Source organism: Brassica napus, chromosome C6, assembly GCF_020379485.1.
Source record: "Brassica napus cultivar Da-Ae chromosome C6, Da-Ae, whole genome shotgun sequence".
NCBI lineage: Eukaryota > Viridiplantae > Streptophyta > Magnoliopsida > Brassicales > Brassicaceae > Brassica > Brassica napus.
The window spans coordinates 39603029-39622286 of record NC_063449.1 but is presented as its reverse complement, the minus strand read 5'-3'; the positions used below and the strand labels follow the sequence as shown (position 1 = coordinate 39622286).

Here is a 19258-nt window from a genome sequence, read left to right as displayed (position 1 = left end):
TTTGGAGTTTTTTGGCATTGGGTTTTTAGTTTACACGAGAAAGCTACAAAAATAAATAAGAAACTTCTTTAATGAACCGTATAAACGATTACATTAATCCAAACGGTTACATTGTTTCATTAACATAGTTTGATAAAATGTTATTTATCTTCGTTACTCGTTAATTATTTATTTATTTAATTAATTATAAAATCTCTAGATTTTTAGCAACTTGGATAAGGAATACCACAAGCGGATAGGACTTTGCGAGAGTTCGGAGAGCTAATGTACTGAGCAAACGCAGGGTTCTTAGCAAATCCACATAAGCATGGCTGCTGCTCCTTCAGCTTTGCACAACAATCACCCGAGGGTTGGCCTCCTCCTGTAATCGCTGCCAGGCAAGGCTGAAGCTGCTTAGCGTCACATGCCGCTCCGAGTGCCACTTCAGTTGGAGCCGCAAATGATGGCGAAAGAATGACGAAAACCATGAGTGTCAATGCCAAGATCTTCATCATGTCTATTTAGTTAGTTTTATAATAAATTGTTTGGATTTTGACTGTGTTTTATATATTTTCTAAGGAACATTTGAGGTCTTGTTTTGGTATTTATTGGGTATGGGTTCACACTGATTTGCATAATGCAAAATGCATGTGCTGCTATATCATTAAATAACGTGAACGTAACTGGTCTTCATGCGAAAGGAACCTAAAACTGATTAAGGTCGAAAACAAGTAATAGTTGTTCGATTTCATGCGATTTTGGTTTACCAAGTAAGATAAAAAAAAATACCTTATTGGCTAGCCACTGACGTGTAATAGGGTATACGAGACTTCCTAAAGAGGGAAAACTCAAGTTTATGTGAATGTGCGGATGATAGAGAGAAAGTTGATTTAATCCAATTTACTACGATTTGACATTTTTATATATCTGAATAAATTATGTATATCTGAATCTTCTGATTAGAAGCATAGGAATGCCGAAGGCATATATATGTTCTTCACTTATTGTCTACTATTTAGAACGCATATTGTTTAGTGAAAGATATGAGATGGTTTTATGTGGATAGAGTTGAAGAAAATGAGATTTTTTTACAGGTCAAGAACTGCAACACATGAAAAGTCAATCAACAACATTATAGAGGTCACTAATATCTGAAGAAGCCTATAACTTTTAAAATTTTAATTTTGCAAGGGAATGTATGAATATCCTGTAGTTTTTGGAGATTGTGTTTGCAAACGACTCTTTTCAACTTAAGAAGATTGTGTTTATAATTATTGTTTACTGCCAACATAATTATTGGTTTTACGTGAATTTGAACGATAAAAAGAGTTATGACGTGCGCAAATTTCTCATTTTCAAAGTATTGATTTTCCTCCACTGATTTGGTTTTCTAAATTAGTGAGTTCTCTAGTTATTGTTGTGTACAGTCGAATATGTTTTTAAATTTACTTTTGGGGGTTTTCCTTATGTCACATATGTCAGTGCTACTTGTGGTAACCTTGGCCTCAGATCAGTGTCCAGAAGAAACAAACTTTCATAAATTCTCCCTGATTTTTCCAGTAAGAACAAAAAGAAAAGAAAAGAAAATGATAAAAAAGCAGAGGGATGTGAGCCAATCATCATCATCATCATCATCTCCATCTCTTCTGTTTATCCTCTGCTACACATAACAACAATCTCTCTCTTCCTCCAACATCTCACTCTCCTGTAAGTTCCTCCTTCAAACATTCCCTTTCTTATCATAGTCGTTTTTTTAAACTCAAAAGTTTATCTCTTTCTGGAGAATCTTGTCTGGTGGCTTTTCTGGGCATCTCTTCCATTTCGAGATTCTGGCTGAAGTTTTGTATGTTTGAGTAGAAACCCAGGAGGAGCGAATCAATGGCAGAAGGTGGAGGAAGAAGAATAGGATCAGTAAAAGCCGCCATTAACATGTACGGACAAAGAGCTACTCGCACCGTCTCTCCTCAGTTCGATTTGCCAGAAGCTAAGGTGAGGCCGCCAAAGATCAATCCTTTAGATCTTTTGGTTTGCTAAAGTTTCGATCTTGATGAGTTTTTTTTCTTTGTTCTCTGTTTTTTGTTAACAGTCTGTTGCTGAGGACTTGCACAAGTCAGGGAGAGAGCTTGGCATGTACAGAGAGAGCAGAAAGGCTTCCGACTCTGCAAAGGCCAAAGCAGAAGCTGAACTAAGCAAGGCCAAGAAGACAGCGCAGGAGCTGACTTTACTTATAGAGCAGTCAAATCTCCGGTTAAAGTCTGTGAAGAAGTTAAAGATCGATGGAAACGGTAACTACGCTCAGATCATTCGAGAGTTAGAGGGTGTGAAGCAAGAACTGAGCAAGCTTAAGCTCGACGCAGCCTATGTTTTAAAAGAGAAGGTTGCGGCGGAGAAGGAAGTAATGGAGTTGGGGGCTAAAACGGAAGAGAATTTGAACTTGGTTGAGAGTCTTAAGCTAGAGGTCGACGCTGCGAACGAAGAGCATGTTTTGGTTGAGTTGGCGAAGATGGAGGCTTTGAAGGAATGTAAAGAGGTGGAAGAGGAGAGAGAGAGGGAAAAGAAGGAAGCGTTCGAGGAATTGGAGAAGATGAAGAAGAGGACGAAGGAGATGAAGAAAGAGATAAAGAGATCAAAGGAGTATGAGAATGTGTTGTCAGAGACTTTGGCTGATATCGAGATGTTGGAAACGCAGTTAAGCCTTGTTAAGGACATGGAGAGGAAGGCTCCCAAGAACCAAAGAGGGAAGAAGGACGCTTTGACGGTTTTGAGAGAAGTTACGGAAGAGACGGAAGCTAAGAAGGAAGAGCTCGCTTCTCTTAACGCGGAGGTTCTTTATCTCGGCGGTATAATGGATGCGTTGAGTAAAGAGCTTGAGGAAGTTAAACGAGAAGCGGCTCGGTTTGAGAAGGTCATACGAAAGGATGATGAAATGATTGAGAGACTCAATACAAAGCTGCTTATGGCGAAAGGTAGACTAGAAGCAGTGTCTGCAGATGAAGAAAGAATCAGCTCTCTTGCTGATAATTTAATCTGTTCTTTAGAGAAGTTAAAGAACGATAAAGAAGCTGCGAAGAAAGAAGAGGTTGAACTTAAAGAAGAGGCGAGGATCATCAAGAAAACCGAAATCGGATTCGGCGGGAAAGAGAAAGAGTTGATATCCAAGTTAGATGAGCTGGAGAAGGCGAAACGAGCAGAGAGTTTAGCACTAGAGAAGCTTGAATCAATGGTAGAGAGAACAGTGGTAACCAGAGAAATGGATTCTCAGAGTAGCTCAACCATCACAATCTCTAGATTCGAGTACGAGTATCTGAGTGGACAAGCGCGTCACGCCGAAGAAACCGCGGAGAAGAAAGTGGAAGCAGCAATGGCGTGGGTGGAAGCGCTGAAGGCAAGCACTAAGGAGATTGTGATGAAGACTGAGACTCTAGAGAGGGAGAGTGGGAAAACGATGGTGGAAGAGGAGAGGGCGTCGTTTAGGATGCAGAGGTCGCTGTCGATAAAGAGACTGGTGCAGAACGAGATTGAGAAGTTCAAGGAGGAATCAGCAGAAGACAAAAGCAGCAGCTTGGTGGTCTCTTCTTCTCCTAAACCGGTGAGAAAGTCAGTGAGGATTAGTGGGAGGTTTACTCCGGTTCAGGGAGGGAAGACGAGGAGATACTCTTCGGGAAACAGAGGGACGACTCCGAGTTACTTTGTAATTAAGAAGAAGAAGAAGAAAGTTCCGAACTTGGTCAAGTTTTTTAGCCGGAAGAGAGATAAGTCGTCTTTAGAGCAATGAGAAGTTTAGTTGTTTTGTTGTAGTGACTACTGAAAGTGTTTTTGCTTCCGTTTTAAGTTTCACATTGTTGTTAACTTGTTATTGGTTTATTTGTTTGTATCTTTGCTATATTTTGTGTATACCTAGGTGTATAACGGTGATGCAGTATTGCATTCTATAAACAGAGTAATACTTTTTTTCTTTTTTGTTAAGGAATCTTCAACTCCACTCTATTTTCGTAAAAATGATCTAATGGTACTCTATTTTATATTATATAATAGCATAAACCTATTTTTTCACTCTAAAATAGAGTACCATTGGAGCAACATCCAACTCTATTATAGAGTTACTCTATTTTAGAGAAAAAAATAGAGTAAATCATTGGAGATGGTCTTAATCACTTCATTTCCTATTCCATTTTGGAGTAAAATATAAAGTGGAGTTAAAAATGGTCTTAGTAATTTAATCAGATTTTTTTTTGGTTATTTTGGGCTTTATAAAATAGATTTTAGTTTAGATAAATTTCATTTTGATTATTTTTAGATTTTAGAACATACATCCTATTCGAAATCAAACTTCAATTTAGTTCGATTTGGATTTGAACTAAAACTAACAAAACTAAATAATTTTATAAAAAATATTTAAATATTTTGTTCAATATACTTAACTAATTATTTCTTTCTTTATAGAATCTCAGTTCAGGTTATAGTTTGAGTTTAATCTGAATTAGACATCGTAAGGAGAAATGTTTGGTCATGACTTGTGAAAAACACTTCAAGTATGTTTTGCCAAACAAAAGTATGTTTTCCCAAAAAAAGTATGTTTTTCATGTAACTTTATTGTGTTTTTCATGTTAAGTGTTACCTATAATTCTTTCAGAAAACTAGCCAGATTGCTTCAGACTCCAAAAAAAAAAAAAAAAAAAAAAAAATCTAAAAACGTATATGAAAAAAGATCGTACCGACTCAAAATTAAATTGACCGCCACAATAATTTTTCTGGTGGAGATTTGACTTTAGGATTTGGAAGCTAATAGGCGTCAATACGTTTCCCCACCACTAAACAACTAGAAACTAGAAAGCTGTTCCTCATTACATTACGTGCTCCCATACTGTTCCAATCATCGCCTCAATCGCCGCTAATTTTCATTCAAATACTATTCAAAAATACCATATTCTATAGAAAAGTATTCGGTTCTATTGTATTCTTGCTGGTAACAAAAAAAACAAAAATCTTTAAATGTTAGAAGTGAAAATGAATTACAACTGTTGACTTGGAAAAACTAGGCCAGTCCAACGTACAGCAACTCTATATACTTTCTTCCTTTTAGGAGCCAAACTTTACTCAATTCAGAACAGTTTCTTTTTAGAGATGGCTCAATTATTTCTCATTCTCTGCTTCTTGCTAACCCTTTTCATTTCCATGGCTACTTCTCTAAACGATCAAGGCCTTGCTCTTCTTTCCTTTAAGCAAGCCTTACTAAACCAGAAAGACTACTCTGTCTTAACCACTTGGAACTCCTCAGATTCAAACCCTTGTTTTTGGCTAGGCATTACATGTAACAAAGATCTGAGAGTTATCTCAATTCGTCTTCCGAACAAAAACCTTTCAGGCTCTCTTCATCCTTCCATAGGAACCCTCTTGTCCCTTCGACACATTAATCTCAAAAACAATGAGTTTCAAGGAAAGTTACCTACAGAGCTCTTTGCACCTGAAGGGCTTCAAAGCTTGGTGCTTTCTGGAAATTCTTTTTCCGGGTTTGTTCCAGAAGAGATAGGGAGGTTGAAGAGTCTGATCACTTTGGATCTTTCAAAGAATTCTTTCAACGGTTCAATACCTTTGTCGCTTCTTCAATGCAAGAAGCTGAAGACGCTTGTTCTAAGCAACAACAACTTCTCTGGAGATCTTCCGACCCGGTTTGGTTCTAGTTTGGTTCAGCTCCGGACGCTGAATCTTTCTTTCAATCGCTTAAGTGGAACAATTCCCGAAGATATAAGTAATCTGAAGAATCTGAAAGGTACTCTTGATCTTTCTCACAACTCCTTGTCAGGTATGATTCCAACAAGCCTTGGAGATCTCCCGGAGGTTCTCTATGTCGATCTTTCTTACAATAATCTCAGTGGTCCGATACCACAATCAAATGTCCTGTTGAACGCCGGTCCAAATGCTTTCCAAGGGAACCCTTTGCTCTGTGGAATACCCACAAAGGTTTCTTGCGCAACAAGAAACACACAAACAATTCCTTCTCAACTATATACGCAAAAAGCCAACCATCATTCTAGATTTTGCACCATCCTTACAGCCACCGGATGCACAGTTGCTGGAATCATATTTCTTGTTTCATTATTCATCTACCATCTCCGAAAAGCATCCGCCGCTAGTGCTGACAAGGATCATCAAAACAACCGAACAAGTCATTCAGAGAAGAAGACAATGCAAGAGTTTCTCTGTTTCAAAGGAAACTCAGCATCCGAGGCGCTAGATGAGAACAAAACTCAACAGGTTTTCATGCCTATGGACCCGGAGATTCAATTTGACCTCGACCAGCTTCTGAAAGCATCGGCTTTTCTTCTAGGAAAGAGCAGAATCGGGCTTGTCTACAAAGTTGTTCTTGAAAACGGGTTAATGTTGGCCGTTAGAAGATTGGGAGATAAAGGTTGGTTACGGCTCAAAGAGTTTCTTGCTGATGTTGAAGCAATGGCGAAAATCAAGCATCCGAATGTCTTGAATCTACAAGCTTGTTGCTGGTCTCAAGAAGAGAAACTCCTAATCTATGATTACATACCAAATGGTGACCTTGGTTCTGTAATTCAAGGTAAGTTCTGATCAAATCGTGTAAATTCTTGAATATTGAAGGTCTTCTTCGATCATTTTTATAGTAATGTTCTAAAAATCGGTGTAGGTGAGACTAAACGTCCGCCTAGACTGCAAATAGACCTTACCGGAAACGATTTTTTAAAAATCCGATTTATAAAATTCAAACCAGTTTAAACCGGTTTTAAATTGGTTAAAATTAGTTTATATCGATCTAAATTAGTTTAAATATGATAAATTAAGCAACAATATCCGTGAAAACTCACAAACTTGTCTAGTTTATTTTCTTGCATATATAATTTTTATAGTTCATCAAAATATTTTTATAAATAAATCCAAAAACTAAAAATTTAATGTAAATATAAAAAATATTAAAATAAATCAGTTATTTGTTAACTAATAGGCTCTGAATAATCCGCATAGTAGCTATTTCTTTAGAAGAGCCTAGCTACATTCTAGTGATTTTTTGAACATTGTTTGATAGTTAAGAACTTTAGGATCAAGTCTAATTCATACAAGTTATATAACAGGTAGACCAGGTAGCTTGTCATGCAAGCAACTTTCTTGGCCGGTTCGGTTAAGAATATTGAGAGGAATCGCAAAAGGATTGACGTACATTCATGAGTTCAGCGCCAAGAGATACGTCCATGGAAACATAAACTCCAGCAACATACTTCTCGGACCGAATCTTGAACCGAAAATTTCAGGTTTCGGTTTGGGGCGCATTGTCGACATGCCTTCTTCAGACATTAGATCGGATCAGATCTCTCCGATGGAGTCGCGCTCACCAAGCGTCTCAAGAGAAGCATATTACCAAGCTCCTGAAGCTTCCAAGATGACTAAACCGTCTCAGAAATGGGACGTGTATTCATTCGGTTTAGTGGTACTCGAAATGGTAACCGGGAAATTTCCGGTTATGCAGATGAGTAATTCAGAGACCGATTTGGTTATGTGGGTTGAAGCAGCTGCTGAGAGAAATAAACCGGTTTGGTATGTTCTTGACCCGGTTTTAGCTAGAGATAGAGATATGGAAGACAGTATGGTTCAAGTGGTCAAAATTGGATTAGATTGTGTAAAGAAGAGTCCAGATAAAAGACCAAGCATGAGAAATGTCTTTGAGAGCTTCGAGAAACTGGCATCTTCAATTTGAAACAACTATGTTTTTCGTTTTTTTTTGGTTCAACAGAATAACTAATTTATCATGAATATTTGATGTAACTATCGCCATTATGTTTATGTGTATCTTTTATAAATTTGATATTACGGTGAGGTAATAAGTAGATTAGGAGTTTCTAATTCCATTTGCTGACTGAAGAGAGAGAGAGATGGGAGTCATTGCATAATGACTCTATCAGTCAATGCAATCAGCACATGAGGTAATAAGTAGCTTCAGCCTCTTAATACCATTTTTGTAGTCATTGCATAATGCTTGTAATACTTCCCTACAGTCCCACAAAACTCCTATGCCTTTTAACAATCACACTCTCACAAAAGATTAGCCATTCTAGGATCTATAAGCAGTTTTCCAAAGCTACTCTCAGCTTCTGGCACTACTAAATCGTTGAAAACAACCCAGAAGACAAGGCTCAATGATTCCATAAATAAGATTACAGACATGAACTTAAACCGGAACTGAGATACATAAACCGAAAGACATGGTTAAACCAAAATAAAGAAGACAACACGGACGAGTACTTTGACTGAAAAAATGGATAATTAACAAAGATTTCTTTAATAATCAATTGAAAAAAAATCCTTTACCAGACCCGGACTTTGAACCGGAGCTTTTCTCATAGGTCAAATAATCTCCAATGTCATCGAAATTGATTCCGCCGCCAACTCCAAATCCGTACCCAAACCCCAACCCGATACCGCAACCCATTCCGATTCCAAACACCACATTGCTATGGTTCAGCCCTTCAGAAGCGTCTAACCCGAGCCCGCCGGTTAGACCGATACCGAGCCCAGCTCCGCAGCCTAAACCGCCGCCAACTCCTGGACCGCCGGTTATGTCCTTGATTTTCTCGAGGTATCCACGGATGAATCTGATAACCGGAAACTCGGATTTGCCGGTTTTGACGACTGGTGATCGACTCCAGAGCTTATCTGACTTCATGGTTTAGTTTTGTCGTTACTGTGAGTTCATTACATGTTTTGGGTTTAACGAGAAAAAAAAGTATACATATGTACAAATGGGCCTAAACCTTATATAAATGGCCCATTTATGTCTCTTCTTTTATCATTAACCCATTTTTTGATTAACTAATCGATTATTCATGTAATTCGCGATACAACGACAGAAGTATACGTGATAATTACTGAGAATAGACTATATAATATTAGTTGCTAAAAAAAAATAGAAAAAAAAACAAAAATAGCACTAAATCAATATTTTGTTCTCGAACTATCACTCAAGGTCAAAAGTCACAAAAATAGCACTTAATGTTTTATCAAAAGTCACAAACTTATGGTTTATAGTTAAAGGGTGGGGTTTAGGATTTAGGGTTTAGGGTTTAAGGTTTAGGGTTTAGGGTTTAGGGTTTATAGTTTAAGGTTTAGGGTTTAGGGTTTAGAGTTTAGGGTTTAGGGTTTAGAGTTGAGAAATGAAGTTTTGGGGATAAGATTTCAAATTTTGAAAAATAAAAAAATTAAAATTTTCAAAGGATAAACTTAGAAAAGTACTATTTTAGTCATTTTAGTTTTTGATTGCTATTTTTGTGATATAAACTTAGAAATGTGCTATTTTGAAGATTTGCCCAAAAAAATATTATATAATATTTAAGAAAAACCGAGGGTAAGAAAGTAAACTCCGTTGGGTTGTTGGGTTTGAAGGAAGGGAACATTTTCTAGTTAGTTAGCCCACAACGATAGATTTCGATTGAAGTATGTGCACAAGGAAGAAGAGGGACCATATAGTTAGTTAAAGCTGTGTTCTCGAAGCAAACTCTCACTTGTCTTCCTTACCTTACTACTGTCGTTTGCAACCTGAAACTTTAAACAATGACATCTAATTTTTATTATTTCATCATCAGTTAATTAACTATTCTTATTCATGATCGAGCCAACCAAACTTTAAAATAGAATTCTCGATTAATTTTTCTTTTCTTATTTTCTACAAGCCACATCACTACCTTTTGTATCCTCCAAATTACAATTCCTTAAGTGACAAGCAAAACTTCCCCCGTAACAAACATTTTTGTTTCCATCTAAATTTTCAAATTACGTTTTGTTAGTCTTTTTGACGTCGAATATTCATCATATATTCCAGAAAATTTGCCAAATGAGAAGTTTGATAATTTTGAGTACAATTTTAAGCAAGTTGTAATTACACAAGTTGCTAATTAGTAATTCATAAAACGGTACACGTGGGTTAAAATTTTATAGTGAATATTTGTCACAATCCCATTCCCACGCTTAAAACCATACACCAAACCGAATATACTAATCATTTTTCTCAGTGTCCTTGTATGCAATTTCCAAACACTAGTTTTGCAGTTGAAGCTATCTACATTTTCCCTAAAAATAAAATAAATAAATGATAATATTCTGTTAAAGACCTCTAACGGTTCTGAAGTAGGCGGGAAAAGCCAAGTAGGTAGAGTACTCTTCTGTGCTTTACTTAATCACAGGGAAGCGATTCGCTAACCAATTAAATACACCCAGATCCATAAGCCGACTCACTCTACGGTCTAGATTGAGTATAGGAACAACCTTCTGGTGGTCTCTCCCGCATGTGATTGTAACTCTTCTTCTCCCTCACCTATCTCTTTGTTCGGTATTTGACAGTGTATATATATACTCATTTACAGAGCATTGTTCATCTTTCTTTCACCGCCTCTTTCTCTTTTGCTTCTCCACACTTCAACGATACTCAGGTACTCTCTCTCCTCCTCTCTAGGTTTTGCTCGTTGTGTACTTTTATCGTCTTCTCTAATTAAACCAGAGCAATTTTATGAACAAATCTTCTTCAGGAAGCTTTTAACAGAATCGCAAATGGAGAAAGTGGCGTCCACCGTAACGGATCTGGCCTGCGTGACGGCGCTAAACTCGCCGCCGCCTCCGCTATCGCCTCAGTCTGACAAAAGCGTCACCAAACAGCACCAGGAAGATTTCGCCGCCAGCTTCGCCTCGCTCTACAACTCGATCTTCTCGCCGGAATCTCAGTTCCCCGACTCGCTATCCCTCTCTCCGTCTCCTCCGTACTCCTCCTCCTCTCCTCCCGCTCGCGTCGACACCGCCACCGAGCACCGCCTCCGCCAAGCGAGCCTCATCCTCGAGTACGACGAGCTCAACGAGCACTACGAGGTTTGCCTCTCCCGCCTCCAGTCCCTGATGACGGAGCTCGACTCGCTCCACCGCGAAAACGACGCGCTCCGCCAGGAAAACGTCGATCTCCTCAAGCTTATCCACATCTCCACTTCGTCTTCCTCCTCCTCCGTCTCTCCGCCGCACGTCCGTAACCGCCAACAGATCTCCGATTTCGGTAGCCAAGCGAGGAGGAGGAGCGATCCGGAGAGGAACTCGTTGCCTAAGAGCATCTCCGTCCGCTCGCCGGGATATCTCAAGATGATGAACCAGGGAAGCCATGGATACGGCGGTGCGAATCGTCAAACGAGTCAACTCGGTTCCGACTCGGTAATCCTCACTCATTATTATTTTTATTTTTATTCACTTTCTTTTTAATTTTGTTAATAAAATGCTTATAAATCTGTGAAGGTAACTCAAAAGGTGTGTGTGCCGACGAAAGGAGAGAGAGATGCGTTGGAGCTTGAGGTATACCGTCAAGGGATGACGAAGACGGAGCTTTGCAACAAATGGCAACAGACCGGAGCTTGTCCTTACGCCGATAACTGCCAGTTCGCTCACGGAATCGACGAGCTCCGTCCGGTGATAAGGCACCCTCGCTACAAAACCGAAGTGTGCCGTATGATCGTCACCGGAGCCACCTGTCCTTATGGTCACCGTTGCCATTTCCGTCACTCACTCACCGAGCAAGAGAGGATGCTTCTCACTCACTAATCTGCGAAGAGCAAAGGTTATACATAATAATAATAATAAAAAAGGGTAATAATAATTTGTACAGATTTGATACCTATAAATATCGTAATTTTTTTCTGGGTAATTGAATGATAGAAAGGGAACGATGTTAAATGAATGTTGATACGATTAAAGGAATATAATTACGGTTGGAAATGATGAAAGTTTTCAACTTTGTGCAAAAGTATGCAACTTTCTTTCAATCCTCTATGTTCTGTTTGATTTGTTTAGGTAGTTTTGGTTTCTTGACTTGTTGATAATTTTGAGTTGTGATCTATTTGTGTTGGTATTATACCACTGGTTTTGATTTCTCATGTTAAGACTATGTTCGTTTCACAAGAAACCAGTGGTATAGTTTTTGTTGATCTACTGAACATGAGAAAGGGTTAAATTGGTCTGTTGTGAAACGAACATAGTCTTAAGTCATATGATGATGTGCATCTTTGAGTTTATCTGCAACTACTTCGTTAAGGTTTCAACTTACACGACTGATGAGTTTGTAGAATATCTTGTCATCCCTCACTTAGCTTACTTTTTATCTTACCCTCACATTAAGAATGCAGTAACTGTGTAGAATGATACTTTTCTTTTTATGTGTTGAGTTGTTCTGCTTAGGGTCTACAACAGAGCGCTGTGGCTCAGCTAGTTGTATTGAGAACCTTTATGTGTAGATGCATTCTGTGAACTGAAGAGTTAAATTTCCTATTATAGTAATCACTTCTAGTTATCATGCTCTTCTACTAGATGATGTGTGGCCTTCACGAGCTATTTGCTGTATGTAGAGTTAGTATTTGATTCCACAACACAATTCTTAACCTCTTTCTGAGTTACCTGTTTTCAAGTTATGTAGTGAACTTAACGGAACGTTAATGCTCCTTCTAAGGGATACTTATTCCTTAACAAAGTTTGTTACCTCTAATGTAGCATCTCACGTCTGGGTGTTACCTCCTGTCTTTACTTCTCTTAACCTTATAGATCAAGTGTCGCCTTATTGTCCAGTGACCTGTGAGCTTAATGCATCCATTCATTCTTTGTTATTTGCTTACACTTGAGCTTTGAAATATCATTAGCCCTGTTCGGTAAAGGATCGCAGCGTCAGCGTCAATCCTTCAAAACAATGCCTAATTGTAAGTTTCTTGAGGCTTAAGGATGCGGAGAATAAATGGCGGTGACACCCGCGTTTGACGACGAAGGCAATTCCGATGAACGCTGTTTTATTCAGCGTCACTATATTCAGCGGCAACACTCTGTAAAATAAACACAGCGATCTTCTTTTAATTCTTTACTGCTATATTTATCAATCGATGACGTTTAAATTATCGCCGCTTGACGCTAACGCTGCGACAACGTAAAGAACAGGGCTATTGTTGTTTAGCCATCAAAATATAGGAACATAGCAGGTGACATATCACTGTTGTTTAGCCATCAAAATATAGGAACATAGCGGGGGGCCTTTTGAAAACTGATGAGTTTCGTAGACATGTTTCATGCGGGTTTGCTCTGTGAAATGTCATTATATAACGTAGCCTACTTTTGATTTTACCCCGGTGAAAACACGTTAAGCATGCTGTAGTTTTGAAAGATGATATTTATATGATGTTGTGACTGAATGTTTTGCCATAACCAGACAAAATTTTCGGTTGATGTACAAGTTTCTACAAACGATATTTAATTTAGGAGGCCACAAATGTTTATTTGCGTTTACATCTGCGTTTCTATGATATGATGAACGAAATGTTATTAACATAGAGAGCACTCATCACTGCATGACGAATGAGAATTGTGATTATGATGTGATCAGATTTTGAATATTTATATACCAGAAGTGCACAATAGTTCGTGGTAGTATTTAGAGACTGAATCTTAAAATACTAAAGTTACATTATGAATCTATGAGATACAAAATGGTTTGTTTTTGTTGTTTCTAATTACAAAGAATGTAAAAAAGAAAATGTAAACGAAATTTAAAATGGAGAAAAAAGCGTTAGGCCGCGAGTAATACTTAAGAAACAAAATTCATGAAATATCTGCAAGACACGGAATACGATTAGAACTATTTTCGTACCGAAACTTCTTTAACTAGATTAGCCAGGAGAAGGTACTTCTTATGTTTAGATAGGTGAAGACTAACTTCCGTTGAATCCAACAACACAGACATGCAATCTATACAAGTTTGATTGTTCATAAACTCCTAACATCAACTTTCATTGGTCAAGAATATTTTGTTCATATATCTTCGTTTAGATATTTAAACAGTCACTTTCGGTGTATTAAACTATTCAGCCCAATCCTTTTTCTCCTCTTTCTCTTCAATTTACATTTGAAGAATCCTATTTTTTTGTTGGTGACGAAAAAGGGAAAGTGAGAAGTGAAGGGGAAAGTTATAAGTAGAGGGGAAATCAGAAGGAATCGAGGTCATCGCTCATTAACCTCCATTGATTTTGTGAACTAGAGTTAACAATCTCTTATGCTTCTGTTCATAGTTTATTCATAATTTTAGTGCTCTTCCCCTGCCATTTGCATAAGCATGATTCTATTTTCCATTTATGAGTTTTGTTCAATCGGTCAGTTGTGTTCTTTATTCCATTTCTGATTTTTAAGTTTTAGTGTTCTTTACTACATTTCTTAGCTGTGTTCAAAAACTATTGTTGACGTGTATTCTTTGAATTCGAATTTATCCGCTTTCTTTTATTTTGAATTAGATGTGTTGTGGAGGAAATATTTTAACTTTGATTATTGAATAATACAAATGAAATTTTTAAAAGTTTTTGGTTAATATATAAATATTTTTTAAAATATATTAAATAAGTATAATATTACTCTATGTATATTCTCATATTTATTTCAGATTTTTATACGCTATGCGCAGTCTATCTGTTCGACTTTGACTCGTGAGTAGCGCCGCTAATCGAAGGAAAGAAACTGAGAGCAACTCTAAAAAACCTAAAATGATCAAGGTAACCAACTCCAATATCATATTCACTATATAGATCATATAGGATTCAAAACTAAAAATTGATCACTAATCTTTCACTCTAAAAACGATTTGGATATAGCTAATTAAAATACCTCTCGAACCAAATTTGAATGTTAGACAACTCAATAAAGAACACAATATATATCAATATTAGAACATATGATCATGCAAGTTCAGTTTTTCTTGATCAAAACATGTTTAGGGCTAAACTGTGTATTCTTTATAGTTTCAAATAGTAATTAAGTCATGAATAAAAAAATAGGTTATATATACGGTGGGTTAAGGCAAGTAACGAGTGATGACAGAAGACTAGAGAGCACAAAGGAGTACGATGCATACAAGCTGCTCCAAATTGCATCTCATCATCTGTGCTCTCTATCTTCTGTCAACACTATCAACGCCTACCAAACGTTAAAGGTCGACTACAGAATCCTGATTGAAAAGAACACTAAATGCTATAAAAAGAAGATAAATACCTCTAGCGACTATCAAGATCTTGATAAAAATACCAAATTTGGTGATCATTGTAGTTATAACTCAACATCTTTGTATATATTGGAGAACTATATTGTTAGATGTATCATGTATGTATGGGGGTAGAGAAGTACCAGAAGGTTGGTGATGAGATGATGATGAGGATTCTTGAAGCCACTATTTATAGACGTACATAGAGCAGCGAGATGATTTCTCTTCTCCAATTTCATTGAACCTTTTGTTTCAAGAAGTTTGGAATAATATTGTAATTATTTGGGTTCCTTTGGTATATACGGATTTTCGAATCTATGCTTGTCAACAATAGAAAATTATTCTTAGTCCACTTTTCTGGAACTGTCTACCTGTTTTGCAAGATTAATTACCTCTTTGGGATGAAAATAGTTAGCGATATCTTTATGGAAAACGTGTGACGTCAAACTCGCATTTTTTTTATCCAAAAAAAAAACGTGTGACGTCAAACTCGCATTATATATTGAATCATTGATGGAAAGTCACATCAAAGGGCCAGGAACGGGAAAAAGAAATTAAAAAAAAAAACAAAAGAATTTGTTCTTCTATGAAATTACAATTTTCAACATAGGATCAACTTGCGTTTAAAACCGACTGTAAAACATTAATAGCCTTGATTGTTTCACCAAAAAAAATAGCCTTAATCACAACAAGACAGGGCCAGCTCAAGAATTTGATGGCCCTAGTGCAATTTTTTTTTTGTATCCTTAAACCTAATATTTATTTAAAGTTTTCATAGATGTTCAAAATATGATAATACTAAATATATATATATATATATATATATATATAATTTTTTATAAAAATTGATGAAATATATATATATATATGGAAACTACATAAAAATGGGGGACATCATATCGAATCCGAAGCAGTCTCAACGTTTATCCCCCACTTAAATCGCCCCTGCACGAGAGAGTGCAAATAACATAATTTTTAAGGCCGAACGTTTGATTACTAATCTAAAATCTATCAATACATAAAATTATTTGACGTTCTTTTGTGTGTGCCAAATATGTGAATTCTATTAAAAAAAAAGGGGAAAGAGTTTGTAACAAGTTACAATAATTTAGACTAGGCTAGGATTTACCTTGGCAAAATGAATAAAAACAAGTTCAAGCCTTGATATTAAAAACCGAGTGAGATTGCTCACGCACAAGCCATTGTTGCATTAGGTTCCCCATTATGTTTCTGATTTCTCTTCATCAGAATAGCATCCCTGATGAAACTAGACGTTCTTTGCCCTATGTCTTTTTTTTATTATATAGATTTAGGATACATAACATAGTTGTCCACTCACACCGTTCGATACGTACTACATATTTAGACGTATGATTGGTTTCTCCTTACACTGTTGTTACTGTTTATTACTGTTGTGGAGCGAGAAACAAATAAGAGAGAATTCTGGTAAGTCCGAATTTTTTTAAGGACTCTGAATTCTATTTTAATGAAATCAGTAATGGTGAAAAGTTGACGTAGATTTAAAAGTGATCCACTATAATCGTATATATCCACTATAATCGTATATAAGTCCTTTTGTTACTCTTCTCTGGTAATTTACTGTGATCTACAGAAGAAATCATTTACTATGATCTTCGATATTGTTTTAAATACATATCTCTTACGTCGTTCTGTATTTACTGTTTTCTTGCGAACCAGTTAAAATTCACACAAAGAGTATAGTTATTGTCTTCCTAGTTTATATAATTCTTTGGGTTTATGGGTGAGATAGCCATATTTGAATGTGAAATTAAGTAAGTAACATTGATTTTGACATAATTAAATATCAGATTTTTGGTATCCTTTCAAGTAGCAGGTTATCAGTTGCATTTTGTAAAATGACACATGAATATTGTTCCAAATGAAAGAAAGAAGAGTCATCCACATATACATTTATTAATCACATACATATTTACGGAGTGTGCTATTCCATATCACTGAAGTAGTATAGGATTATAACTTCTCCTACAACCCCTAAATACTAAATAGATCCCAACCCCGATCTCTAGTCTCATCCCAACCTTTAAATACTAAACTCTACTATTTAATCAGTAAACCATAAGCTCAAATAAAAACTATAAAACCAAATATGAACCCAAAATTCAAATTGAAGGGAACAAAATAAATACCATAGTACATATTAGTGAAACTATGAAATGTCTACGATTACATGGAAGAAGTTAATATTGACCTCAACCATACTCGTTACCTTATAAATACTAAACCCTAAACTCTAGTCACTAAACTCTTACCCAAATATAAACCCAAATAGAATTGAACCAAATAAATACCATAGTACATATTGGTAAAATACTGAAATGTCTATGATTACAACAGGGGTGAGTTTCTCATCCCCCTAACTCTAGAGTATCGCTGTTTGGATCTTTCGTAACTAGAGAGAGAGAGAGATAGATTACTGTAGTTATATAAGAACATGTAAACAAGATCCGGTAAAAACAACAAAAATATCAAACAGAAATGTGTTGAGGAGAGACCAAAACAGTATCACCGCAGAAATATCCTAAGAAGAAAAAAGTATAACTCAGAAAAAGAATGTTCCAACACTGGTCTGGTAACTAGCAAACTGTACAGCGACAAAGGCAACCACATTGCATAGAGAAGGAAATATGAAACCTCAAGACATGCAATAGTGAAGACAGCTCGAGTAAGTCGGGACTGTTCAATCAAATAAGCAACTTTCAAATTAAAATCAAGTTTCTTTTCATAAGAGTGCCAAAATAATCAGACCTTGGAATCTCGTACAGACAACATCAAGATGGTGCATCGCAGCGACCATGGCGAATTCAGCGACGGCTCCCGGGTGGCGTTTTCCCACTGCCACGGTGGCGCCATCAAAAAGTACTTAGATGCAATCAAACTGAACGTGATTTGGTTACAGTGGTAATATGAGACACATTGGAAAGCTGATGAAAGATTTCGTCGTCCTCCGGTGTAGTCTCCGACTCTGAGTTAACGTCTGAGATTTGTGTGTGACGACGCCGTTTCAATCGTAAGTGTTCTTCTTAAGCTTAAGACCCAGATAGAAAAATACTTTAGTCGGCCCAATACTACGATTAAAATCTCAATCTTTGGTTTATCACTATTCTCAAAATCGCCCCAATACAATAACATTGATCAAAATCATAATGATATATGCACGTTGGAAATTGGAATCCTGAAAATAAAGGTAAACACCAAATACATCTGCCAATACACTTGAAAGAAAAGACACCATATTCCTTACGAACATATACTCCCTCCGTTCCCGAAAGTAAGATGTTTTAGATTTTTTACTTATTCCACAAAGATAGATTTTCTATATGTTTAAGTTACTTTTTTATACTTTTAAGAAACATTAAATGAAAATATTTGAATTGATCAAATTTCTTTGGTGAAAAGTTATTAAAAATATATAATAAAGTAAAAGAAAAATTAAATTATAAATATTTATTGAATTCTTAATAAGCGTGAACACTTTAGAAAATCTTACTTTCGGGAACAGAGTGAGTAGTAAATAATAAACACACACACAATCATACTAACAAACCCAAAAGAAATCCATATTTAACTCAACATGGTATATGCCAACACAAATGCTTGCAACTAACCTTTTAAAGATAAAAGTTATTATCATACATTTTTTTTACAAATGCAAACCTAAAACACAAACCACAAAATCATACAAAAAATAATAAACTAGATCGCAAGTAAATTATATCCCGTCCGTATGGCGGGCCGGCCCTAGTATATTTATAAATTCAAATTTTCATCTAAGGCATCAATAAAATTCTAAGCAAAATTACACCAAAAAAAACCACCCACTCTCCACCTGGTTCCGCCACTGGTCTTTTCTATCGCTCAGCCCAGATAAACTAAATCGTTGCCATGATTCCGTCATGCAGTCTTTTGTAAAAGTTGCTAACGTTACTTTTGCAGTTTCACCATCACATCACTATCTCACGGCTAGAATGCAAATATATTGATGACCTGATATAATAAAAGGGCAGAGCTAACATTTATTCAGACATCTCCGGCAGGCGTTTTCCGGATTGTTGATAAATCCAATAGGAATGCCTCTTCCGGCTCTCATTGATAATTCACCGGTATCACACTAGTAGGATTTTCGGTGAGTAATTAATAACTATTCGAGGTATAATGTACTATATTATGTCTGAGCAATTTGTTTACCTTTCT

The 19258-nt window shown here is 36.5% G+C and overlaps 5 protein-coding genes and 1 long non-coding RNA gene across 9 annotated transcripts; 3 read left to right on the top strand and 3 right to left on the bottom strand.

The window, feature by feature from the left end:
* Positions 1–22: 22 nt before the first annotated feature.
* Positions 23–619, bottom strand: LOC106406067 (non-specific lipid-transfer protein 2). Its single transcript, XM_013846660.3, has one exon. The coding sequence runs from the start codon at positions 492–494 to the stop codon at positions 204–206; it is 291 nt and encodes a 96-aa protein (XP_013702114.1). The 5' UTR covers positions 495–619; the 3' UTR covers positions 23–203.
* An 826-nt stretch (positions 620–1445) lies between these two features.
* On the top strand, positions 1446–3945 carry LOC106406260 (protein PLASTID MOVEMENT IMPAIRED 2-like). The gene is made up of 3 exons (XM_013846886.3): positions 1446–1686; positions 1837–1968; positions 2066–3945. The coding sequence occupies exons 2-3, from the start codon at positions 1858–1860 to the stop codon at positions 3752–3754; spliced, it is 1800 nt and encodes a 599-aa protein (XP_013702340.2). The 5' UTR covers positions 1446–1686; positions 1837–1857; the 3' UTR covers positions 3755–3945.
* A 1070-nt stretch (positions 3946–5015) lies between these two features.
* LOC106402448 (probable inactive leucine-rich repeat receptor-like protein kinase At1g66830) lies at positions 5016–7815 on the top strand. The gene is made up of 2 exons (XM_013843185.3): positions 5016–6547; positions 7077–7815. Exons 1-2 carry the CDS (start codon positions 5104–5106, stop codon positions 7694–7696), a joined length of 2064 nt encoding a protein of 687 aa, XP_013698639.2. The 5' UTR covers positions 5016–5103; the 3' UTR covers positions 7697–7815.
* A 306-nt stretch (positions 7816–8121) lies between these two features.
* LOC106402449 (keratin, type II cytoskeletal I-like) lies at positions 8122–8708 on the bottom strand. The gene has a single exon (XM_013843186.3). It carries the CDS (start codon positions 8660–8662, stop codon positions 8285–8287), a length of 378 nt encoding a protein of 125 aa, XP_013698640.2. The 5' UTR covers positions 8663–8708; the 3' UTR covers positions 8122–8284.
* Positions 8709–9957: 1249 nt separating this feature from the next.
* On the top strand, positions 9958–11742 carry LOC106403006 (zinc finger CCCH domain-containing protein 14). 4 transcript variants are annotated; one of them, XM_022704571.2, is made up of 4 exons: positions 10015–10285; positions 10356–10421; positions 10518–11181; positions 11263–11742. In XM_022704571.2, exons 3-4 carry the CDS (start codon positions 10540–10542, stop codon positions 11563–11565), a joined length of 945 nt encoding a protein of 314 aa, XP_022560292.2. In that variant the 5' UTR covers positions 10015–10285; positions 10356–10421; positions 10518–10539; the 3' UTR covers positions 11566–11742. The 4 variants fall into 4 exon arrangements, with proteins under 4 accessions (XP_022560293.2, XP_022560292.2, XP_013699290.2 ...); XM_022704572.2 differs by having other exon boundaries at positions 9958–10421; positions 11275–11742; XM_013843836.3 differs by having other exon boundaries at positions 10015–10421.
* On the bottom strand, positions 11432–16733 carry LOC125588867. The gene is made up of 3 exons (XR_007325070.1): positions 15037–16733; positions 12497–12830; positions 11432–11566 (listed from the first exon to the last, which is right to left on the bottom strand). It is a non-coding gene; the product is annotated as an uncharacterized LOC125588867 (long non-coding RNA).
* Between the last annotated feature and the right edge of the window lie 2525 nt (positions 16734–19258).

Bases quoted from the DNA above. Each gene is read 5' to 3' on its own strand.
- LOC106406067 (XM_013846660.3), bottom strand. From the start codon at position 494: ATGATGAAGATCTTGGCATTGACACTCATGGTTTTCGTCATTCTTTCG.
- LOC106406260 (XM_013846886.3), top strand. From the start codon at position 1,858: ATGGCAGAAGGTGGAGGAAGAAGAATAGGATCAGTAAAAGCCGCCATT. The intron at 1,969-2,065 runs GTGAGGCCGCCA...TTTTGTTAACAG, and splicing joins TCGATTTGCCAGAAGCTAAG to TCTGTTGCTGAGGACTTGCA.
- LOC106402448 (XM_013843185.3), top strand. From the start codon at position 5,104: ATGGCTCAATTATTTCTCATTCTCTGCTTCTTGCTAACCCTTTTCATT. The intron at 6,548-7,076 runs GTAAGTTCTGAT...GTTATATAACAG, and splicing joins CCTTGGTTCTGTAATTCAAG to GTAGACCAGGTAGCTTGTCA.
- LOC106402449 (XM_013843186.3), bottom strand. From the start codon at position 8,662: ATGAAGTCAGATAAGCTCTGGAGTCGATCACCAGTCGTCAAAACCGGC.
- LOC106403006 (XM_022704571.2), top strand. From the start codon at position 10,540: ATGGAGAAAGTGGCGTCCACCGTAACGGATCTGGCCTGCGTGACGGCG. The intron at 11,182-11,262 runs GTAATCCTCACT...AAATCTGTGAAG, and splicing joins GTCAACTCGGTTCCGACTCG to GTAACTCAAAAGGTGTGTGT.